General features: G+C 49.1%; 8 protein-coding genes across 8 annotated transcripts; 3 read left to right on the forward strand and 5 right to left on the reverse strand.

The window, feature by feature from the left end:
• Window positions 1–177: 177 nt before the first annotated feature.
• FOBCDRAFT_229332 (uncharacterized protein) lies at window positions 178–1891 on the reverse strand. Its single transcript, XM_031188579.3, has 3 exons — window positions 1522–1891; window positions 615–1462; window positions 178–558 (listed from the first exon to the last, which is right to left on the reverse strand). Exons 1-3 carry the CDS (start codon window positions 1718–1720, stop codon window positions 394–396), a joined length of 1212 nt encoding a protein of 403 aa, XP_031035844.2. The 5' UTR covers window positions 1721–1891; the 3' UTR covers window positions 178–393.
• A 2258-nt stretch (window positions 1892–4149) lies between these two features.
• Window positions 4150–5319, forward strand: FOBCDRAFT_297055 (uncharacterized protein; the record flags this gene model as incomplete). The annotated part of the gene is made up of 4 exons (XM_059611902.1): window positions 4150–4255; window positions 4308–4416; window positions 4469–5043; window positions 5092–5319. The coding sequence occupies exons 1-4, from the start codon at window positions 4229–4231 to the stop codon at window positions 5317–5319; spliced, it is 939 nt and encodes a 312-aa protein (XP_059465605.1). The 5' UTR covers window positions 4150–4228.
• Window positions 5320–5911: 592 nt separating this feature from the next.
• On the reverse strand, window positions 5912–7695 carry FOBCDRAFT_297059 (aminotransferase class-III-domain-containing protein). The gene is made up of 2 exons (XM_031188575.3): window positions 7380–7695; window positions 5912–7326 (listed from the first exon to the last, which is right to left on the reverse strand). The coding sequence occupies exons 1-2, from the start codon at window positions 7679–7681 to the stop codon at window positions 6120–6122; spliced, it is 1509 nt and encodes a 502-aa protein (XP_031035840.2). The 5' UTR covers window positions 7682–7695; the 3' UTR covers window positions 5912–6119.
• Window positions 7696–9237: 1542 nt separating this feature from the next.
• FOBCDRAFT_229337 (chloride channel) lies at window positions 9238–12874 on the reverse strand. Its single transcript, XM_059609803.1, has 6 exons — window positions 12259–12874; window positions 11815–12200; window positions 10614–11744; window positions 10232–10564; window positions 9796–10170; window positions 9238–9745 (listed from the first exon to the last, which is right to left on the reverse strand). Exons 1-6 carry the CDS (start codon window positions 12461–12463, stop codon window positions 9620–9622), a joined length of 2556 nt encoding a protein of 851 aa, XP_059465606.1. The 5' UTR covers window positions 12464–12874; the 3' UTR covers window positions 9238–9619.
• Window positions 12875–13999: 1125 nt separating this feature from the next.
• Window positions 14000–16009, forward strand: FOBCDRAFT_229341 (rRNA-processing protein SAS10). The gene has a single exon (XM_031188570.3). It carries the CDS (start codon window positions 14098–14100, stop codon window positions 15946–15948), a length of 1851 nt encoding a protein of 616 aa, XP_031035835.2. The 5' UTR covers window positions 14000–14097; the 3' UTR covers window positions 15949–16009.
• Window positions 16010–16139: 130 nt separating this feature from the next.
• FOBCDRAFT_229342 (uncharacterized protein) lies at window positions 16140–18835 on the forward strand. The gene has a single exon (XM_031188569.3). The coding sequence runs from the start codon at window positions 16263–16265 to the stop codon at window positions 18714–18716; it is 2454 nt and encodes an 817-aa protein (XP_031035834.2). The 5' UTR covers window positions 16140–16262; the 3' UTR covers window positions 18717–18835.
• Window positions 18836–19148: 313 nt separating this feature from the next.
• On the reverse strand, window positions 19149–20244 carry FOBCDRAFT_229344 (ClpP/crotonase-like domain-containing protein). Its single transcript, XM_031188568.3, has 2 exons — window positions 19932–20244; window positions 19149–19831 (listed from the first exon to the last, which is right to left on the reverse strand). Exons 1-2 carry the CDS (start codon window positions 20120–20122, stop codon window positions 19210–19212), a joined length of 813 nt encoding a protein of 270 aa, XP_031035833.2. The 5' UTR covers window positions 20123–20244; the 3' UTR covers window positions 19149–19209.
• Window positions 20245–20563: 319 nt separating this feature from the next.
• On the reverse strand, window positions 20564–22420 carry FOBCDRAFT_166198 (RNA polymerase I associated factor, A49-like protein). Its single transcript, XM_031188564.3, has 4 exons — window positions 22411–22420; window positions 22125–22336; window positions 21744–22069; window positions 20564–21692 (listed from the first exon to the last, which is right to left on the reverse strand). Exons 2-4 carry the CDS (start codon window positions 22252–22254, stop codon window positions 20829–20831), a joined length of 1320 nt encoding a protein of 439 aa, XP_031035829.2. The 5' UTR covers window positions 22255–22336; window positions 22411–22420; the 3' UTR covers window positions 20564–20828.
• Window positions 22421–23741: the final 1321 nt, after the last annotated feature.

Consider the following 23741-nt stretch of genomic DNA (forward strand, 5'->3'; position numbering starts at 1 on the left):
GGCGAGAAGAGGCCTGAGAGAGGTGACTTGATGTATGCAGGCCAAATCCGGGCTTAACGTTAAGCGGTCACGGGAAAAAGCGACGGGGCGAGACAAAGAAGCCAGGGCACATTGAGACCGTGCATCGACGATTACAAAAGACGACGGGAGGGACAAAGCCAATTCGAGTCGAGAACACTCATTCCGACCCAGGACAAACCCAAGGCAAAGCAAATAGCAAGCAGCATCTTTTGTCGGAATTTTATGGCCCCGAGTGCCCGACGCAAAAGGCCCGACCGAGGCAACTACGCGCGCCATAATTGCTATTCCTCCAGTTGCGTACAGCTCAGTAGTAAGCCACTGCGAACAACCTTTAACCTACTACTATCTGTGACTATATCATTTTATATCAATTCACACCGATTCTCGAGGCTTTAGGTCTCTGAGCGTCCTCAACGTGGACGAGGTACCCAAAATGCGCCTCAGCAACTCTTGATAGTCCCAACCCAGAGCCTCTGCAGCCAACAAGGTGAGACTTGCTTGATCCTCGCGCCCAGGCCGACCAGGACCCGTCATATTCTGCAAACAAAAGTCATTAGCCACACTTCGAGCGCTTCGGGAAGGACAGAACAAACCGGTTTCATGTTCACGTCAAATAAGACAAACTTGGAGTCGGCCGAGTTCTTGAATCTGCGGACATCAATTCGAATCGGCGCTGTCACTGCCAACTCTTGTGCCACCCTTTCGCATTCCTCTGCTACCTGTTTGTATGCTGCCTGGGTCCCCTCCGCGGCGTTTATCGCCCTTGAGTTTGCTGTGACTGCGACGGCGCCATTGTAAGGAGCAACGCCATCGATGTGGTTGAAACGCGTCACAACAGGCAATGCCCAGTATCTACCTCCTCTAGAGATAGGCGGCATAACCGTAACAGTCGCCTCTTCGCCGGCAAGATATTCTTCCAACATGATAGAGGGTGACTCTTTAAATAAGGCATGTCCATGTTCAATGAGTTCCTTCAAGCTGCGACAGACACGAACGCCATGGCTGCCACGGCCACGTATAGGCTTTGCGACAATCGGGAAAGGGAGGTTAAGCTTCTCGAGAATCCCTTGAGTACCTTGGCTCTCATTTATGGTCCATGCTCGTGGCATAGTAAACCCGCCAAGTTTCCGCAGTAGATTGTTAACAAATTCTTTGTCGTCATATCGTTCAGCAATCAACGGGCCTTGCCCCACAACTTTAACATGGTCTTGATGCTCAGCGAGATGAGCCGATACTTGAAGAGGATGCGAAGAGAAGAGGATCGTGTTGGCCCATATATGGCTTGCACCCTTCTTGACAGCCTCTAGAATACCATCCTCGGTATCGGGAAACGACCATCCAGCTTGTTCACTTGGGTTGGGATCATTGTGAGGGCAGATAACATCGACGTTCGGTGATAGGCTCAAGTTGTAGGCGATATCGGCGCCGGAGTCCATGTAACCTGCGAACATAGTTAAGCAAACATAGTGAATTGGGCAAAGAAAGGATAAATCTACGAACCTCCGGGCTTCTTTGGTTTCTGAATCCCATCAATAACGGGAGGGTCGAGACTTTGGTAAAGCACAGCTACGCGAGCTCTTGATACCGAGGACATTGAAGCTTTCAGGTTAATCAAGAACGAGCGATGACGAAATTGTCGGCCGGCTGCTGTTGTAAGAGATTGTATCACGTGCATGGAACTCGAGACAATGCGTTGCATGATGGAATTGGAGTATAGTATTGACGGATTAGAACTGAAGATTTGAGAGAGGGAGAAGATATTATATCGTGGAGGCTTCGATCTTGAATCTGCTCGTCGGAACCATCCGGTGGGCTATTCCATGGGCGTAAGATGGAGTAGTCCGTGATATTGTATCCAGGCCTTGTCAATGCCAATCGACGAGATCAGTTAACTTCACGAGTTAATTAATTGTTGGTTTTATGAATTTTGCTTCCTATGATGCAATTAATCGCTTGGTATTATAGCCTGAACAATAATCATGGCTCTCATTCTTAGCTATTTCGAATAGGGCCCAGTCAGACGTTGCCAGCTCATTGTGCATTAATGCCTGTCTAGAAGATCAACGCCGTGGCTGGGCCTGGTTATAAAAGGGAGATGTGCTCTCTTGTCTAACGCGGTTGATTAACGCCCTGCCTATTCTTTTTTTATGCAATGATGAACTGTCACTTGAAAGTTGAAGTGATGCAGTCTTTGGACTTACATCAGATTGCTGAGAGTCTACGTACCGGCCTGGAGTCTTGACGAACAGTTGGCCAGTGCTACGCCGGCGAAATACGACGAGTCGACCACCAAATCAATGACCAGTCATTCTTCTCTTCAACAGCAACAAAGAGACAACAAACTCTTGAGAATAATGGCCTGAAACCACGGACCCGTCGCCAACTGGCCAATAGGCCTCAGCCCATCCCTTCAGGTTCCAGAGAGTTGCACCAACAGCCCCTTGCCCAACCCTGACGGTAAATAGCTTGGCAACTCTTGATTAATAGTCGCTGACTTTGCCTTGCACAGGATACTACAGTACATTACACTCTAAAACCAGGCTGAGCTCATCGTTGGTTGGTGGCCACATCCATCATGGGCATGGATGGAACAAGGACAAATACGGCACCAGCCGCATACGCGAGAAGCCAATGGAACATCGCCAAATCCATGTTGGTGTGTATCGATGGGCTGAGCCTGTGAGCACGGGACATGGAGTATGTGTCTACCGTCTATAGAGGCCCCCTTCGATAAGCCCCCTACTCCGAGTCAGGCGCCTCCAGGTTCTAGTGGGATTGGTCCTTTGAGTTCTCTTTAGACCCGTCCTGATGCACCTATTTTTTTGTCCGAGGAGTGACTGCTGCAGTGGTGCATCATGGCAGGGTCACAGTCATTAAAGAAACAGGGACTCTGGGCAAATTGGAGCTCTCCAAGTGAGACATTTAGAGGCCTCTCGACGCAATTACTCAAATCAATAAGCCTTTTGGTTGTCAGCTTGATTTGCCATCCAAGATTGGTGGTAGTCATAGTCATAATCATATCAGATCAGCGCCTCACTCGCAAACATGGATAGGAGGATTTCCAGATCCAGGAATCGGCTTAAGCTGTACCACGCAACACACGCACATGTACATGCACTGCGCATGCACAATCTCATTACATCGCATTGCATCTCATCTCATCAGGGGATAATGAGATGAAAGGTGCTGGATCGCATTGGATCTTGTGCATTGCTTTCTCGGCCACTCCCGCGCTATCTACCATATCATGTGCAGCAGTTTACAAACGGGCTGAGGCGGTACTTGAATATTGGGCAACCCGATTAATCTATTTGGCGGCTTCGATCCGAATTAGGTAGTCGTTGTCTCTGTGCACCCTCTGTCTGCCTTATAGGAGGCATCCAGGGTCTGACACTGACACTGAGTCTGTCATTATCTGTCTCTCACCCGTTAGTCTACTTGCACCAGCATTGTCACCAAAACCTACCTACCTACTACCTATATTCACCATTGCGGTTCTTGTTATATTAACACCGCCAGTGTGATCTGGTATCTACACAAACGAGCATCCCTTGTCAAGGGAATCTCCCCAAGATTCACCTTTATTACTTCACAAGTTAGCGAAACCAAGTCCCGCTCCGCTCAAGAATAGACTTGGGACTTTAAGAACCGGTCGAAAACGCACCCCATAAGGCAATCTCACTACACCAGGCAATATCCTCTCAAAACCAGCAATTTTACCTAGGAATTATCAACGACTCTCTTCGTTTTTTTACAGGTTCCAGCACAGAGAGAATCTCAGTCCAGACCTTGTGTTCCCGCGTCTGGCTAGAAGTAGCAATCCTCGCTTCTTCATCCATCCGCTATCACATGTACCGCAGCATCTTGAGCGAGTCGCTTCCTTTCGTCGTACCCGACGTCTCCAAGCCAGTTGGCTGGGTCCATCGATAGGCTATATCGTGGTCCTTAAATACAATATATCACAAGATTCCACAAACTCTTCGATCCTTTCGCGCCTTGCCATCAACCTCCAATGAGTCTATCGACGGAAACGCCCAGAGACGACATTCGCTTTGTAAAGACTTTCGCAGAAAGAGGATCTAGTCCTCGATGGACTTTCACTTCTTCTCGTGGTTGAGACTTTTATGAGAATTCACATCAACATCTACTTTTGGGCCTATTCCAAACCTCATTCTCACCAAGGTAGTTTCCAAGAAAAGATCTCAGCATGGAGCCATTTAATGATCAGGAGAAGGTATATCTTGCCATACTAGCCTCCTGAAGTTCTTCAACTGACCAAACTCCAGCGGCATCTCCTTGCCGAAATAATCAAACACAGTCAATTAGATGTCCAATATTTGGAGAATCTAGTTCGCCATATTGAGCCAAACTGGATGCAAATGCAACTCCCGAATGGTAAGTAGAATAGCCACTACTTCCGATCCCCCAAACTAAACATCCTTTATAGGCCGCAACATGGCTCAGTGTATGGAGACAGCTCAGAACATGTACATAGGACAGCGTGGGACAAAGCGGAAAGCTAGCGAAGAAGAATCGAGCACTCAAAACAACATCGACGGCCAACTTCCCAGTGATCAAGCTCTTTCTCTTCTGTCTCAACCTTTTCCGGCGCAGAACTCACCGGCAAACTTCCAACGCCAACCCGCTATGACTCCTGGGCCCCATTTGCAGCAACATCAGCAACCCGAACAGCCTCCCAAGAAGAAAAAGGGCCGTCCGGCATATGCAGGTCGGGACGTGACTAGCCAGCGACCTTTCAATCCTCGACCTATCGCTCCAAAGCCATCTGCACAAATTCTACAGAATTCTCACTCGGTCTTTCGTACTATTGCTCCGGCCCCTCAAGCTGTTCTTCCGCCACGGGCCCCGGGATCATTGGATAATACATACAGAGGTCTAAGCCGCGCACCTGTGGAGTTTCAAAACACGCACGGGAATTTGGATACTTATCGGCCTTCTATCACACCGTCCTCTGGGATGCTTCAGCCAAAGCAAGCAGCAGGAATTTTAGACAACATACGGGTATGTAATCGCATTTCGTCTGTTGGGCGTCAGCTAATACTCTGATAGCATGGAGAACAGATGTCTAACCGCCCGAGATCCCTTAGTGAAGCGGTACCGCGCGTGCAAAAGCAAGAAGGTTCTCCAAACAAACGATCAAGCTCATTGCAGCCGATGGGAACTGACGACCAAAGTCGCATAATGCAAAGCAGAGCATCAGATCAGATGCAAGAAACAAAACCAAAATCGGATAAGGAGACCACGAATCGACGTCAGAGAAAAGACTTAGGGAGATGACACAAACATTTCTGAATGAGCAAACGAGGGAGAACAAGGGGGCTTCATCGACTACTCGTGGGATAGTTGATACGATAATGCTAGGCATGGATGTTAATGATGGTCTAAGGTTGATGAGGACGACATAGACAAAGGCCAATGATAAGAGAGCAGCTGGTTTGACTCTCACGTAACCTGTAAAGCAGGGAGACTAATAGGAGGCGTGAACTTCAGGACATCTTCAGGACCGTATACAGGCACCAATAGACAGAGTTTATGAACTAATAACAATTGTATCAAGTGAGACATAAACTTGCATTCCTTGCCTAAGCGCAATTGGATACAATTTGCATACCTACTCGACATATGACAGCCTCGGAGAGCAAAAAGAACTTGTGACCTTTAACAAAGGATGCAAAAACAAACTCATTAAAGAGGCCTCTTGGATTATGATAACGTATCTAAGTACTTTTATCATTTAGGATTGAGGTCCTAAGTTATTGCCTCCCTTAGGAAAGTAGACATCTGTCTGCTTATTGAAGAGGGAAGCATGTCACGACAAAAAGTATCATGCTCAAGCAGGTGCAAGGAAGTGTATGAAGAAAGCAAGACGCTGATGTTGATTGCATTAACCCTCATTATCCTTGGCTTCATAACACCCAATCAAGTGTGCCTAGTCCATTCCAGATTTCGGCCTCGAGATAAAAGAAATATCTGGATCTCCTAGGTCTTCGCTAAAAACATTTTCTGATTTATTCAGATAATCCCAAACTCCACTGTCCTTAAATAGCTATTTTGATGGTCCTCCTGTACTCCCCCTTTTACTGCTTAACAATCTTCTCAATTGTGTCCACAAGGATATCAGCGTGCTTCTGCTGGAAAATGAGCATAGGTCGTAGACGAACGGCACTGGCGCCACTGCCACCGATGTTCACACCCAGTTTCTTGGCCTCCGCCAGGAACTGGTCACGCTTGGGGCTGTCGAAGGCAATGAATGTACCTTGACCCTTGCCACGGAGGTTCTCGATCTGACCGGGGTACTTCTTGCTAAGAGACTCGAGGTCCTTGAAGAGGCGATCACCAACTCGTGCGGTGTGGTTGACGAGGTCGTTCTTGTTGATTTCGTCGACAATGGCCTTGAACAGGATGGCGCGAGCAGGGTCACCCATCCATGTGTTGAACTGTCTGTAAGGCTTGTTGGGGCGGATAGCCGGGTCGCCATAGTAGAAACCGGCAGCTTGAGCCTTCTTGGAGAAGGTCACGATATCAGGGGGTGTCTCGAGGTTCCAGTGCTCATGAGCCCAGAACTTGCCAGTAGCGCCGATACCAGTCTGGACTTCGTCGACAATAAGTAGAATGTTATGCTTCTTGGTCAGGGCTCGTAGCTTGCGGAAGAAGTCAGGCGAAGCGTGGTTGTCACCGCCTTCACTCTGGACTGGCTCGACGACAACGGCGCAAGGAGGCAGGTGCCAGCTCTTAATAAGGTGCTCTACTTCATCAAGACTAGCCTGCTCAATCTTCTTGTTCTCCTCCACGTTCTCCTCGAGAGGATATTTGAGCTTGGGGAAAGTCGCTTGAGGCCAGTCGAAAGCAGGGATGTCGACCTTGTGGATAGCCTTGGAGCGGGTAGTAGAAAGCGATCCAAAGAGACGACCGTGGAAGCCGGTCTTGAAAGAAAGAATAGAGAGATTAGGGCTTCCGGGGGCATGGTTATTCATAGCACTCTCAAGTTCCTTAGTGCTGAAATCAACCTCGGGGCCACCACGCTCCTGCTGTCGGCGCCACATAAAGGCGGCCTTGTAGGCAGTCTCGTTCGCATCCGAGCCAGCCATGGCGGTAAAGACATTATCCAGACCCTTGGGAGCAACAGTGAGAAGACTGGACTTGAGAAGATCGGCCCAGTCGTGAGAGGGGAAGGCTCCGAGGGCAGGTCGGTTGACAATGGCGTTCACCATCTCAGGGCTGGAGGCGGCCTTGAGAAGGGCAGGGTTGTTATAACCGACTGCAATTGAAGCAATCTGAGCAAAGCTATTTTATTCGTTAGTGTTACGTGATGAAGCTGGCTTTCAATTGACTCTTACACATCGAGAAGCACGTTGCCATCGGGGTCGGCGATGTAGTTGCCCTTGCTCTTGGTGTAGTCGACAAGCATGTTTGCGCTACGAGTATCAAAGACCTTGGTGAGCTCATCCATGTGACTCTTGGTCTTAGGGCCAGGAATAGCTGTCTTGACCGTAGGGGCCTCTGGCTCGCCAGCGAAGAAGGTCTTCTCAGAAGCAGCAGCCATTCGCATGCTGCGCGAAGTAGCGAAAGAGCGGCAAGCTGCAGCTCGGGCAGCTTGAACAGCAGGCCGGGCGGCCATGCCAGCGCGGAAAGCCGACATGACTAAGAGTTGCAATTGATGAAGAGTGTGAATGTCTTGTAAAGCGCTTCGACCGTGAGGTATGAATTGGAGTTGTGGTTTGCCTGCTAAGTGAGGAAAGAACGTTAGCATAAATGAAAGCGTGTCGTCATGATAAGCAAACAGGGTCACGAGATGCAACCATGATAGAAGCCAAATTGAGAGGGGCAACTCACTCTTGTTAAGATAGAAGCTTTGAAGGTATGAGAATGTCACACAGATGGGAGATATGGAAGAGGAGGGGAGAGAAGGAAGGAAGGTTGTCGTCAGCCCTTTTATAATGTATCACTTCTCCAGAACCCAGAAAGGAAGGGTCCTTACTCGGACCCGGCTCTCACCTCACCTGCCCAACACCGGGGGTAGGTAGTCATGATGTCCCAGTCCAGCCCAAAGCTTACAACTGAAAACTAAAAATGTTTCTTTTCCCCGCATTCGCTCTCAAGAAATTGACCAAGCGGAGCGCGGAAGTTGGTGAGAGACAGCGGAGGGAAACAGGAAAGAGGGAGGGGTGAAGTTAGACGTGTTGAAAACTTGCCGTAATAGGTAAGAAGCTGTAGTGCCCCAGCTCGCCTACAGCATCTCTTAGCTCCTCTGATTCTCTCCGCTATCAGTTATCTTTTGTGACATTGGGTTCTTGTCATGACTAGCCTCCATATCAAATTGCAAGACACAATTGATTTATTTGGATAATACTGTTGATCTCAACATCGTCTACGAGACCATTTACTCTTCCAATTCAATCTCGCCCTGTCTTGGTATCGAGGCCCGTGCCTCACCTCCGCCTTCACCTTACCCACGATGAACCCAGACCCAGATCTCGATAACAGACTGCAGTACCGACATGTCTACTGTGCAGGGGTCAGATACTACACAAATACGTACCGATAACATCCATGGATGCATTGTCCAACCATTATTGCAGCCTATCTCACACTCAAGAACGCCCCGTGACCGGTTGCCACCCACTGCGTATTTACATATCCTCCACGGCACTGTCGCAATCCAGGTACTGTTTGATAACAGAATCAATTCACCCTTTCACGGGTTGACCTTCCTGATTCCATGGCCCGCTCTCCAAATCCACCAAACTTGTCAAGGCGCGGGGTAGGTATCTCCATATCTTGGGGTACTTGGTATAAAACGGCGCTCAGATCCTGATACGCCTTCTAGCTACAGTACTTACACCAATCTAGTCAGAATTTCCGACCACTATTCCTCACCGAACTCACCTTGAGACATGATTGCTTACTTTGTTTGGTGATCTTTCTACCGAGTGGGGATTTATTTGCTATTTAACAAGCAGCATATCTCCCATACAGCATAGATTCACCCCCAGACATGGTAGCCGTCGTTCCCGTTCCACACACCGGGCCGGTTCCGGTCTCGGAGCCGTCCGAGTTCTCGGCTGCCAGGCGTTGCTTTTAGTGCGTTTGTCATCCAGAAGCCTACCCTTTTGGGCAGGTTAAGGGAGACTCTATCGATAGACAGTCGTCTATCTATAAACATTGGAACAAGATAACAATCACATGAGTTGAAGACAATATTTTCCACGTTAGCCGATCTTTCTAGTCAATTCAAAGAGTAACAAGTTGCCTCGATTCTCCGCGTGGCCATAAAAGTCTCATGCTGCCACAATGCCAATCTATAAGTTAGAGAAGGCGCGGCTCTTCCATCCTTATCAACTGCGTTAACCATCATGTTGATGCGTCCGATTCTGATGCCCAAAAGAACTCGCTACCAGAAATGCAATGCCAATGCCATGCCTGTATCACAGAAACAACGCCCACAATGCCCAAAACTCCTGAATCGCTTGCAAGTTAAATGTCTTTTTCATGCTCCCGCATATATCTGACAAAGGTCTTCTTGTGGGTCTGGTAGCTAGGTTAGCATCATAAACAGAACATCAATTTCAAGCAACAGTCAGCAAATGCTTACCATTCCAGCATATTTGCCGTCTTTCAGCACACAGATGTACCTGAGTCCGAGCTTCGCGAAAAGCTCATAAACCAAGTCCATTGGTGATCTGATATCCAGCGCCACGGGTGCCTATTACTCGTCAGTGGTGTGCGAGGTAGCACATATCGCGGAATGCTCACAGGATCTATGTAAGGTGTAAAGTCTGTGGGGTCATGTTCTCCCTCATCTTCGTCAATGCTAGGAACGTGATCCATGAGGCAAAGATTCGTTGCTTCGTCTTCTAACTGATCAAGAGCATATCCAAGATCAGGTGCAGGAATCAGCCCAACCAAAATACCATGTCGCACAATTGGCAGTCCTCCATCGAGTTCGCCAGCCCTGTGTAGAAGCTCGAGTTTGATTCTCAAGCTGGTAGCAGGTACAACCGGTGAGTTCGTAATGTCAATAATTCGTTCTTTGCGAATCCGTGGCACAATGTCAGCTAGGTCTTCCGTAAAGATCGGCTTATGCTTATTGTCCAAGAATGGATATGAATTCATGCTGGTGAGAAGATCCTGTACAAGTCAGTCGCTGCTCGGTACGTTACCCAAAAAAAAAAAAAAAAAAAAGACTTACATAGATGCTGTTGGGCTCGATAGCATCAGCTGTCCATTTAGACACGAGGATCGCGAGAGAGAAGGGCAAGACATAATCAAGGCTACCCGTGAGCTCGAATAAGATAACTGCGAGTGTGACAGACAATCTTGTCACACCACACATGGTGGCACCGGCTGCGATGAGACCATACACACCAGGTTGGATGCACGAACCGTCTCTGCTGAATGCACAGTCTCCCCAGATAGCCCAATCCGGAACACGTAGCACGGCCCACTGCACCATATGGCCGACTATCCGGCCCATCAAACCTCCGACAACCATAGATGGTACATAAATTCCAGCAGGAACTTTCTGTTGGGTGTGTTAGTTTATGCCACAGCTCGTTCCGAATCAAACTTACAATGCCGAAAGTGATAACGGTGAGGAAGCCCTTGATCAAGAGAGCAACAAACAGTTCAAACAGAATAGGGGGAATCTCATCAATAGCCCCAGGGCACAATGCTCGTTCTTCCCAGTCAGTACTGGAACCCTCGCACGGCGATGCGACATTCAGAAGCAGCTCAGCAACGGGAAGCTTTGTCAGAGCATTCCAATAGCTCATCAATCCCGTTACCAGTGCTACAAGGAATACCTCCAGCAGAGGGTGCTTTTTGATCAGCTGGATCCTTCTGAAGGATTGAGCCCAGTATTTGGAGGCTTTGATAAAGAGCGCTCCCAGTGCACCGCCAATGATACCCACAAATATGAAGCTTCCAAGCTCGAAATACTCCCAGTCGACCAGATATCTCACTTCAAAGAGAACGATCTTGTGTGTACCGTAGGGGTTGAGGAATTTGAGGGACAGCGCGGCGACGATACAGCAGAAGAAGGTTCGGAACAGCGTTTTCGCAGGGAAGAAGTATGAAACTTCTTCAAGGCCGAACAGTACTCCGCCTAGTGGCGCACCAAATGCAACGGCGACTCCTGCGGCTGCGGCTGCTGAAATAACCTCTCTTCGCTTTCCATCGTTTCGATCGTACTTGGAAAATAATCGACACAAGATATTGCCAACGCAGGCAGCCATGTGAACGTACGGGCCCTCTTTTCCGAGACTCATACCGGATGCGACACTTAGAATCAGTGCTACCATTTTGATAATCAAGGTCCTGGCACCCAGGAAACCGTGCAAAACGAAGCCACTCAGAATAACGCGAACCTCGGCAACTCCACTGCCAGCTGCAGAATAGTAGACCATAGGGGGATTCTCTGGCTTTGGATCGGGTTGCGGTTGAGGTGTCGAAGATTCACTTGGGTTCAAGTCGTCATATGTCTGTGTGGGTTCATCAACAGCCAGGTTCTCGTCTAGAGTCGTCAGTTGATACGCAGATGGGACAACTGTTTTTGTCCACAGTGCCATCCAACAGGCAATGAGAGCAAGGGCGAGAACAAAGGCCATGTAAATCGCGAAGCTTCTCCAGATGTCTCCGGAAGGACTGTTCACAACATGTGCCCACCTTACCCAGTCCTCACAGGCTTCCTCGGCGCAGCACCTCTAAGGTCAATATTAGCCTACCTTCGTTCTAAGGACAAGCTGAAGAAGGTGCGCATCATGAATTACTGACCTTTCTGCTGAGGTACCAAGCTTTGCTGCAGTAGCCTTCCTTGAAATCAAAGACAGTAGATTCGGCAACATCTACTGTGTATGCCATCAATGCAACGAGAAAGCCACAGAGAGCACTCAGAATCCAGCCCTGGGCGCCATCAAAGATGATGCGAACCCTGCCCCAGAAGTCCTTACGACTCCGTAGCTCCTTGACCCTGTAGGAATCGGCGATTGCGTCATGCACCCAGTCGGTACTGGTGAATTGATCGTACCACATGCGTTCATCAGGGAAAATTGTGCCTTTCGATTCGGCCATAGAGGACTCATGGCGGTCGGACAGGGCGTTAACCAGTCTTGAGCTCCACGAGGGATGTCGGCTATGATTTCGAGAGCCATGATAGGCACCTGAGACACAAAACATGATTAGCTAGAGTCAGAATTAATATACTCTTGAAGAGCGCACCTATGTAGCTGTGGTCCCGCGATAAGGATCCTTTTTGCTGACGAGTCGAGCTTTGCTCACTGATACGAATGCGCGACCTTGAAGCTGTGAGCAAGGGGGTTCGCTCGTCCAGTTCTCCTGTTGAAGCATTCCGCTGTAAAGGATTTCGCCTTCGTGTAGTCCGTGGCGAGGGCGGCTCGGAGCCTTCTGCTTCTTGTCCCGCCATGATGGAATGAAACTATGGTGAAAATGAAGTTGAAGGAGCAGGGAGTGGAGTGACAGGCAAGCTCCAAGGGCGATACGAGTTTAAAGCAAGGCGCCTGCTCCGGAGATAAAAGGAAGATAAAGATCAGCTGCAAGTGAAACAGAGACTGGGACACAAGGACGATCTGGTCCGAGTACTGTATATCGCGACGCCCGTGCCCGTGCTTCGTCCTAGAACTTTGATGGTTCGTTGGTTGTCACACCGTCACCTTCTCAGGGTCCAGGTGACCCTCGTTGGCGGGAGTGTGGAGGCGCGCCAAGCGTGACTGGACTTTAAATCAAGATGGCGGGGGGTGATCAGGTACAAATAGAGGCCGCCTGACGACGACGACACGGAGAATCGAGAGATGGAGAAGAGAAAGGAAGATTCTCATCGATAACCGGAGCTAGATCAAGGTTTGGAGAGAGCGAGGGGTGGTAACTTAAGGTTGTTTTCTTATTGTTATTGGCCTCTTCAACCATCAACCTGCCACATTCGGTAACAAATGCGCCGAATCGTCGTCAACGTCAACGTTAACGTTGAATCAAACTCACCTACCCGTCCAAGTCAACATTCTATTTACTGTTCTTTCTAGAGTATTCTTTTCTCTTTCTTCACAATACAATAAACTCTTCTCTACCGAAAGTTCCCAGGCGAGCGGACTCGAGAGGGACAAGGGACATATTACAGACATGATGAAACGCAATAAAGAATACAGGGGGTCAGCCACCAGAGCACAACATGCATTCTGGAGGTACATGAGCGGTCTACGCGTTATGCCCAGACTCAAAAGTACCTGTCACTACCCGAGGGAAGTCCTTCGGCATTTCGTCATTGTGCTGTAAGGAGTCCCCACCAAAGGATTAGGTAGCTGACTCAAGCTACGTCCACTTTCTGCCGTAGGCGGCTAGCGTTAAGCGCTTGTTGCGCATGGAACGGTTAAATGGAAGATTCATTTGCTTGTGATTCTGATATCGAAGTGCTTCTATGTCATCTACTATAAAATGAAGGGACGATGATACATACATATTGTATACAGACCCGAACTCGGTGTTACTCGAAGCCATTGTCGTTGCATGTGCCGTAGCGGAAGTAACGTGCTACGCATTTGACGAAGTGGTTCTGACAAGGGCTTATATCAGGGAGACGATCTTGGAAGTGGGATGCTGAATCCCACGAATCATTCGGGCTTTGGCCGACAATTTACAAGGCATCTTGGTGATGAAGCTACACAGCAAAGACAATGCTTGATCAACCCCTCAAACGAGGCATTTGTTTGGATCTGGACTGTCTGAGACTACATACGCGGCCGATGATCATGTGTGTTCTGAATCATGTAAGCTGAGACTGGCCATGTGTTGCAATTGGTTCCCATCATGCCAACTTTATTGTCAGCCAAAGCGCCAGATTGATCTATACAGCCGATCATTTTATTTCCGGATATGGCTGATGGAATTGTGGCGTGGGTGTGGCTGGTGGTGGGCTACTCTTATCTCTTATCGGCTAAAAATTCAGAAAAAGTTGCGACTGCGACGGGCTATTTTCGCAACTTTGGCTACGCAAAACTTTAGAAGTCTCTTCTTTCTACCCATTCGAATTCCCCACAGCCCGCGAAAATGGCTAAAAAGAGAAAGGCATCAGGGCGCAGTAATGCGCTATCAGGCCCCAAAGAACTTGATCCTTCGGAAGCCCGCCTTGGACCTATCACTACCTATGAGGATGTTGCCGACTCAGAAGACGAGTACTTCATGAACCGAGACCAAATACTGCTCGACGAAGCGCCAGATTCGAAACGTCGAAGGAAAGAAGATGACGATATCGAGCTGTCCGATGAAGAGGTTCTTGGATACGAGGACTCCCACTCAGAAGAGGAGGACGACCGGGATGATCAACCGCGTAAAAACAAGGGCTCAGCATCCAAAGATGCAGTCTCAGATGACGAAGCTGGCCAGGAAGAGGAGGAGGGCGATTCCGGTTGGTGGGGATCCTCAAGAAACGACTACTACAATGCCGACAATATCGAGACCGAGGCCGATGCTCTCGAAGAAGAAGTGGAAGCCAAGCGTCTTCAGCAGAAGAAGCTTTCCAAGATGGCTGAGGAAGATTTCATTTTTGATGGTGACGAGTGGCTAGCCGAGGGCCAAGAACATGGTGAGGGCGAGGAGACGATCACAGAAGTCCTGAAGGAAGTTGAGATCACCGACGACATGAGCCCCGAAGAGCGATATACAACTCTCAAGAACCGTTATCCCGAATTCGAGCCCCTCGTCAAGGAATTCCAGAACCTGCAACCTACTTTGGTGGATTTGCAAAAGTCAGCCCAGGGTCTCTCGGGCCAATCACTAGAAGCCGTCAAGTACTGGGTGGCCGGCTGTTACGTTGCTGCTCTCGCGAGCTATTTTGCCATCCTGACATCTCCAGCAAGAGATAACGCAAAGGTGCAGAAAACTATTGATCCTACCGAGCTACGGGACCACGAGGTCATGGAGACCTTGATGAATTGTCGAGAGACATGGCAAAAGGTCAAGGATCTTACGTCAACCAAGAGTTTCGATGGCGACGCTATTTCAGATATCGACGATGATGCATTGATGCAGGGTGTTGAGAATCTGGAGGCTGAGGTGAAGAGAACAAAGAAGAGCAAGAAGTCGTCGAAGCAAGAAAAGGCTGCTGCTGAGAAACTGGCGCGAAAGCTGGAGAAGGTCAAGGCTGGAGAAGCAGCTGTTGCTGATCTATATGATCTACCTCTTCCCGGCAAGAAATCCAAGAAGTCCAAGAAAGCTGTTGCTATCGAACAAGACGATGACAATTCCGACTTTGGTGAAGAGGACGTTCTTGATGAGCGAACCGCAGCTGAGAAGGCCGCCCGCAAGAAGAGTCTCAAGTTCTACACATCTCAAATCGTACAGAAGGCGAACAAGCGTGCTGGCGCTGGAAGGGATGCCGGTGGTGATATGGATATTCCTCACCGTGAACGACTTCGAGACCGTGCGGCGCGTCTCAACGCTGAGGCTGAGCGACGTGGACAGAAGAACTCCAAGCTTGGAGCAGACCTTGACGATAACAGTGACGATGAGGACACCACAACGGCCAAGACTGTTCGTGACAATGAAGATGAGTACTACGATATGGTGGCACAAAAGTCAAAGAAGAACAAGGAGGACAAGGCCGCCCGCTACGCAGCATACGCTGCTGCCAGCAAGGCAGATCGAGTTGTCGAGAAGGAGGAGCTTGGTGAAGATGGCAAGCGTAAGATCACATATGCTATCGAGAAGAACAAGGGTCTAGCGCCCAAGCGAAGCAAGGACGTTAGGAACCCCAGAGTCAAGAAGCGCAAGCAGTACGAGGCGAAGCAAAAGAAGTTGAAGAGCATGAAGCCTGTTTGGCAAGGCGGCGAGCCCAAGGGAGGATACCAAGGAGAGCTGTCAGGTATCAACACAGCTGTTGTCAAGAGCACAAGACTATAGTTTTAAATTCATTAAGGATTTGGTTAATAGCGTCATAAAAGAATTCATCCAATTTTGTGAATATTCATTTACTTGACTGCTGCAATGTACATTTAAGTCCCCTGATTATCACCTATTTTATGGGCGGGTCGACCCTTGTATGGCGGGGCCAACCTCCACGTTGCTTGAACAGCTTCCCTTAAGCAAACCTACAACTTTCCAACGCCTCTCCTCAAATTTCAACGACCGTACGAACCTGGGTGCGACAAAATTTTGAACAGATGCCTATCAATAGGTAACACCAATACTATACGACCTATAGCTCTCGCGCAACAATGGCCGATATCGACACTTCCAAGCTCACCTCATCCGCCCAGATCTTCTCTCCGAATAACACCCTCCCACAGATCCGAACTATTCACAAAAGCCTCCATGTCGCAATCGAAGAAAAGTCTACCCGCCTGCGCACTCAGGTCGGAAGCTCATATCGCGATCTGCTCGGTACAGCGGACACTATTGTGCACATGCGCGATGACAACGATGTCGTTCAGGAGCTTCTAGGCAAGATGGGTGGCCGATGCGGTAGAGCTGTGATCAGCGCCAAGGCTACGGGTCTCGCAAATTTTGTCGCGAAGGAGAACAAATACGCTACCTCTATCGCAGCACGGTTAAGGCTCCTCGACGCCTGTGTCCTAGTTGTTGGGCGAATACTTAAGGGCAGTGGTGGACTGGGCGACAATGTCAAGAAGGGAGATAGATTGGTACTTTCTACAAAGGTCCTGGTTCTGAGTCGACTTTTGATAAAGAGTCTCTCGGACGATGCGACTGACACTAGCAGTCGCCAAGCAATCGAAACCGCGAGAGCATCCGTTAGCAAGCTACGACGAAGGTTGCTCAGGAACGTCGAGAAGGTCTTTGAGAGAGCTGGCGATGAGACAGAGAGGGAAGACGTGCAAAAGGCACTATGTGCATACAGCTTAGCAACAAGCTCTGGAGCAAGAGACGTTCTCCGCCATTTTCTCCATGTGAGAGCAGAGGCTATGGGACTAGCATTTGAGGCGGAAGAGAATAATCGGAAGAGGAGTGCTGATGACGTTGTTCAAAGTTTGAGGCTCTATTCGAGAACTCTTCTTGATGTGCAAGCTTTAGTGCCAGGCAGATTGTCATTGGCGCTCTCGGGTCTTAAGAGCCACCCTCTCCTAGCTGACACCGGCCTCAAGCAGCTTGAAGGGCTAAGATTAGACATCTATGAACGGTGGTGTGACGAAGAAATCCAATACTTCACACCTTTCGTCCGGCATGACGACCTGGATGGAAGCCAGGCTCGTGAGATGCTAGCTGCATGGTCCGAGAAGGGATCGGAGGTTCTCCTCGACGGACTGAAGAAAACGCTGAACACAATGTCCGAATTCAAGTCCATTATGGAGCTTCGAACAAGTGTTTTGGAGCTTTGGATTAGAGACGGTGGGAAGGCTCGAGGTATCGATCCATCAGAAATGCAGGATTCTCTCCGCGAAGCCATCAACTCACGCATGCTCGAAGTCCTCGATACTAAGGTCAGCAAACTCCGCTTAGTTGGGTCAGAGGTCTCTGCATCTCTAGGACGATGGAAAGATGGTATCACCGATGAACATGTGAGCATCTGGAACGAAGAAGGTTACGATGAAGCTCTTGCGGGTGGCGCTGCCCCATTTGTGCAAGAGGTCGTGTCTCGGTTTTATGGACGGAATGATGCTGTTTCCAAAGCGACGCACTCTTACAAATCATGGTATCATGTCATCGATGATGTCAAGGAGGTTGTTGAACAATTGAGACAGCAACGCTGGGATAATGACTACGACGAGATCGAGGATGAGGAGACGATCGAAGCTCGACAGAAACTCCTAAGCAAGGACGATCCTCAGATGCTGCAAGAGAGGCTGGATGCCACGCTTGATAAGTCTTTCAAAGAGCTTGAAGATCAAATCCAAAGTCTTTGGGATGAGCGGGCCGAGTCATCGCGCAATGGTAAAGTAGCCATGTACTTCCTCCGTGTTTTACGAGATATCCGACACCATTTACCAGAGCGGCCTTCCATCAAGAGCTTTGGCCTGAAGGCTGTCCCTTCGATGCATGAGAAGGTGGCTGTGGCAGTTTCACAGCCTACTCTGGAAGAGTTCTCCACGCAAGGACTTTCACAGCGAGTTGTGGTGGGCCGACCACTTTGGGATGGAGAGCCAACGCTACCTAATCAGCCCTCGCCAGAGATTTTCCAGTTCCTACGATCACTATCACTGTCTATGTCGGACGAGGGGGCTGATCTCTGGACCAAGGCGGCTGTATCGGTGTTGAAGAAGCACCTGACTGAGCAACTATGCAAAATGTGGGAGGTAGCAGTGGTGGAGAACTCAGTTGACAACAAAGAAGACGTCAAAGATGAGAAGTCAAACGAGGTAGATGCAAAGGAGGAGAAGGACGATGATGATACGGAGGACGAGAATGCAGAGGAGACCGATGAAAAGAAGGCCAGTGCCGAGGAGGAGTTACCAAAGCCTGAAGATGCTACCGAAGAGCAGAAACCTGGTCTCAGTGCCGAGCAGAAGACGGATGTCTTCACACAGTGGCTCTTTGATATTGCCCTCTTGCGGCGTTGCATCGGCAACACAGAATCAGCAGGCAGCTCGTTCCAGAACCTCGAGGACAATGTTTACCGACACTCCAAGTTAGACGAGGCAGCAAAGCACCGAATCTTGAAGTCAGCCAACGACTTCTGGCAACGAGCCAGTTTATTGTTTGGTCTGCTAGCATAGGGAACACGCAACACTTGACAATAGAAGACTATTAACAACCTACCAATTGTGACACTCCTGCTGAAGCGAGTATCAATTAAACTGTGCTCTCCGCACTAAAGATAGTATGTATACGAGTGTTAGTACCTTGTTCATAGGGCATTGTGACATGTCCGCTTATCACATACGACCACAGCTCGTAGAGAATACGGGGTCCCGTCCGCTCCCCCTTAGTTAAGCTGCGAAGCGCTGGATTAGTAGTTGGGTCGGTGACGACCAGCGAATCCCCAGTGTTGTATGTTTTTTTGTCCTTGTAGAATCTATTTTTGTTACATGTTATGTGGTTGTCCTGATATTGTGCAACATTGTCAGTCCTTACCTTAGCTTAGCAGCGTACCTTGTGAGCGAGGGGGGGAAGAAAAGACACAGAATAGTAAGGTGAGAGCACATGTCCGAGTAGAGTCTTATTGCTTCATATTTTCTTCTCTGGTATAGATGATATAACTGTAAATCATCACAGCTTATGTCGCTTCGCACCGCTCGCAAGCTTTGCAAACTCCTCCTGAGGTACACCCGTCATGAATCTCTCCAGCCCAGCAAAAACCTCATGGACATTCTGTGTATGCAGGATATCCAGCTCGGGCTTCCTGATCAGCCTCTTAATTCCGATCAAGCTATCCCCAATAAGATGGTCTCCCAGCCTCTCGTCAACCTCTTGCAACACTCTAGCCCTGAACTTGACATCATCGCCCTCGTCAAAGATGGCATTGATAAATCCACAGCGCTCAAGGTCCTGAGATCCAATTCGGCGACTCATGAGCAATGCTTCGTTCGCTCGTGCAGGTCCGAGACGTAGTGCCAGTGCTCGTGATGCACCACCCTCAGCAACAAGACCAATGGATGAGAAAGGTGTGAGGAGGAAAGTCGACGGCGCGCAGTAAATAAAGTCAGCAAATGCGATGAGCGCAGCTGTAAGGCCTACAACAGGACCATTGAGGCCAACGACGAGAACCTTGGGATGAGTTGCAAAGGCATGGGTGATGTTCAGGTTTTGAGCGACAAAGCCCTGTAAGACTTGCTTATGGACTGCTTTCCCGTCTCCGGCTATCTCTCGAGAGACTCCCACGTCAGCTCCTCTGCGAACAGTCAGTTATGTCCATGCTTATATTGGTTGTCCGGCATTTTCAAGACACAGTGGTCTGCATGGGTGGACAGGATTCTCTATGGGGTTCTCACGCTGAAAAGTATCGACCCTTTGCCAAAATCACTGTAGTGAAAACCTCGTCATGAGTAGCAATCTCTCGCATCTTCTGAGCGAGATCATAGTATTGTGCTGAGTTGAAGGCGTTGAGTTTTCGTTCATTACAAATGGTCAAAACGGCTACACGGCCACGATATTCGAGTTGAAGGGTAGACTCTTCTGCCATAGTGAAAGCTGTAGTATAAAGGATCTGACGGAGGATATTCGAAATGAGAAGACCAGATGAATGGAGGAGAAGAGACTTGTAAGATTGATGATAAAGAGGATAACCAGGAGAGGTTGACTTCTTATTCTCTCCAACCTAGGGTATTTTACTTACATGGGTGTTGATTACCCCGGATCTTGTCTCCCCACTCGGTTGGCGTACCGAGATGCCTCGGCATGGGAGGCGGAGATGTTGCCGGAGCCAAGTCTGCAGGGAAATCGATCTCTGTAGAACGAATACTTGGCTTCGTTGACTGTGCAATAGATGGTAGAAAGATTGATAACTGGCTTGCAAAATGTTGGAGTTATTACACAGCATTCATTAAGCTCTAAATACGTTATATTTGCGGTCTACAACTCAGGTGAGCTAGGAGCATGCTGAAATATCCACAACCAATCACGAAACAACCACAAGTGTCTCGATTAAAGAAGTATATATAACGTGTATGAATAATTCATTCGAGCTACGTTATCTTGGTAGGCACTGAATTACTGAAGCCCAAGGTACATTGACATCCCCGGTCCATCCGCAAAACTCCTTTGCCGAAAGATTCAGCATGCAATTTCTTTCAATCATCACAATAACCACCCGCTCACACTGTCTCCTCGCACTCTTCCTCTTAAACATTCTTCTTCACATCGGCAGACGCCTCCATTGAACGCCATTCCTATCGGCGTTTTGGGGCAAATTGCCTCTGCTTGGGGAAGTTCAATGGCAGCGTTAGACGGGCTACGCTAACCTGTTGTTTCGTATCCTTGTTTGTAACATGCTTCACACGACCGCCAATCTCCTGGAAATAGGCATTCATGGTCTTCTGGTCGATCTTTAGATCGTCACGTAGGTTCTGTGTGTCAACCTCGAAGTTGTCGATGATGCTTGCGAAAACACAGCAATGTGTTATCAGCAGATCAACGTGGAACTTGCGCATCTCGCCACGGTCAGAGAACTTGCGGCGAATGCTCTCAATCACAGCCTCGGGTGCAGGAGCAAGGAACTCCCTGAGTTTCTCTCGAGGTGCGATAGTTCGGGTGCCACGGGCCTTGCCAGGCTTGCTGTGGAGGTAGAAAAGCAGCACGAAGAAGAAGTAACGTAGTACACGCAGTCGATCCACCGCCTCCTCGTTGCCTGCCACGCGGTTCACCCGAGCGGCAACAAAGCGTGACGGCACCTGAATGCTCTCCTTATGTTGTACCTTCTCTTGCCATTCTCGAACGGGGACCAGCTTGAGGATGTCGGCTCCAATGATCTTCTTAGGATCGTAAACGTCTTGGATCTCGGTCGCTTCCATGTTGGCAATGGGCACAGGCTTGGCGGCATCCACAACCGCTTGCAACTCCTCTCTCGATGACATGGTCGATGTGACTTCTCCGACAGAGTTGAGCATAGCACGTGCTGCTGCATCAATCTTGGCAGGCTCTTCCCCAGCCTTCTTTTGCGGTGCGATAGCGTTCAAGACGTTCTCTTGGATGGCCTTCTTGGCCTTCTTGGTACCAAATGTCTGGCCGAGGTCGGTCTTGAGCTGTAGCATTGTCTGTACTTCGTTAGAATATTGCCCCTCTAGAGTAGATGGATGTAGGCGTACCTGGCTATTATCGCGCTGACCAGAAGTAGCAGCGGCGCCCTGCCTTGCTCGTACTGAAGCCCGCATTGTCATCTTCTTTGCCTCGACCACCTCAAGTTTTCCTGTCTTGGGGTCGTAGATTCCGAGGAAGTGATTTAAAGCTGGCTTTTTCCCTCTTGGCTCGTCCGATTTGACCGTGTAGTCCATAGATCGATGCGCATTCGAGTGCAGCAGGAAATCTTTTTCGGCAGCCGATTCAGGCTGCTTGCCTTTTGACTTGGCTCCATTCTTGGGCGCATATGAGTGAAAGGGAATGTTCTTTGGTACTTGGAACCCAACAGCCGTTGCTATTCGAGATCAGTCAATATCTGTCGCATCGCAAGCAGAGGTGGTGGTTGGTACCTATCACGGGAGGGCAGAACTTGGGTCTGAGGACGGAAGAGACGGTCGCTGATGAAGGAGGCGCATCAATAACAACCTTCTTCTTTGGCTTCGTAGAATCTCCGCTTCTCTTGCGCTTTTCACTCCCCATGTTGGATGGCCGATTATCGATTTCGTATGTAATCTTGAGTAGAGGTACCGTTGATACAGACAAGGTCTTAGAAATTTTTTGACTTTCCGCGGCAGAAAGAGAGGGCCCGCCATTTAGCCGGCCAGACAGGGAAGGCGGTGAGAGGGGAGAACGTACCTCGCAGTTGCATCAAGATATGTGGAAGAATTGAGTTGAGGAACTAATATATAAGAGCCGTATGGAAGAGTTTCAGAATGACGATTTTATATACTGTCGTATGCAATTCAATTGATGATTGATGCATTTCGCTGAGCTCCAGTATCTCCAAATTTCCATATCTTCAGCATTCCATCTCTGCAACCCACCGAGTAGCTCCACAAAGGTTGGTAGCGCTGCTCTGTAGGTTTCGTGACGTCGAACCACCTCGGAGCTGAATGCGACAGAGCGTCACGCACAACACATCGTCAATTTTAATATTCGGGAACGGCGAAATCAATCGCATTTGAAAGAACTGGTAACACGACCTCATACATAGAGCAATTAGCCTGAGACCGAAGGGCTTGCAAGAATTGGCCGACAGCTAGCGCGCGACTGAGCTTGGTCAACGTCCACCTAGAGCTAATTGGTGTCACGAGGGCACAATCACGAAGCACACAAACTGTCAGAGGAATACTCTGTATTTCTTTGTCTTAGAACTGCCAATCAAGTTCTCGTTGCATCGTCTTTTGCGAGCATGACTGATGGTCTTTGATCCTAACACCGCCTGGTTCCCGACCGTCCAATTGTCATAATCCCCATTCCCATAATGTTCATTGAGTGCCCAACAGCCGCTCAAGTGCGGGGTTCCACCACCGTGACGTAGTTCCCGAAGTCAAATCCCAGCTCAGTACGTTGCGGGACATCCCATAGGCGCCAGAGTAGCGATCGCAGCTTCGGCCAGAGTATCGTTGTGCGTGTGAAGTCGTAACATCATGAAAGATGAGTCAAGTCAGGTTGAGGTGCGAGGTGTTTATTTGCTGTGAAAACGGTTAGCTATTGTCAACATGTCGGCGACAGCGATGCAACTTACGATCGAGCCCTCATCTTTCTTCTCTTGCGCTTGAGGCGGCGAACCCGCTTCTTCCTCCATTTGGCTCTCATCTTGATTGACGATGCTGTTGGAAGACGTTAGCAGCTGTGGTGCGCATGCGAAATGCCGTCAACAAGACAAGTAGCTTGCGGTGGCATGAGCCTAAGCTCAATGCCTGCAAGCTACAAGCTATAGGCCAGGGTCAGGTCGCGTAAACTTACTCTTTCGTGGATGAGAATCGTGTTGGGATAAGGAACAAACTTCTGAAGCTTCGGGGGCAGAATTACGATTTTGTGTATGCAGCCCCAATCACAACACGTGACCGAACCCCATCGTTCCTTCTCATGGTACCTGGAAGACCCCCCACCAAAACTTGGGTGGGCGACGAGAAAGGTGCCAATTGAGTGGGGCACTGTCCTGCGCATACAGTGCCAGGCCG

The sequence above is a fragment of the Fusarium oxysporum genome, chromosome VIII, assembly GCF_013085055.1.
Source record: "Fusarium oxysporum Fo47 chromosome VIII, complete sequence".
NCBI classification, from domain to species: Eukaryota; Fungi; Ascomycota; class Sordariomycetes; order Hypocreales; family Nectriaceae; genus Fusarium; species Fusarium oxysporum.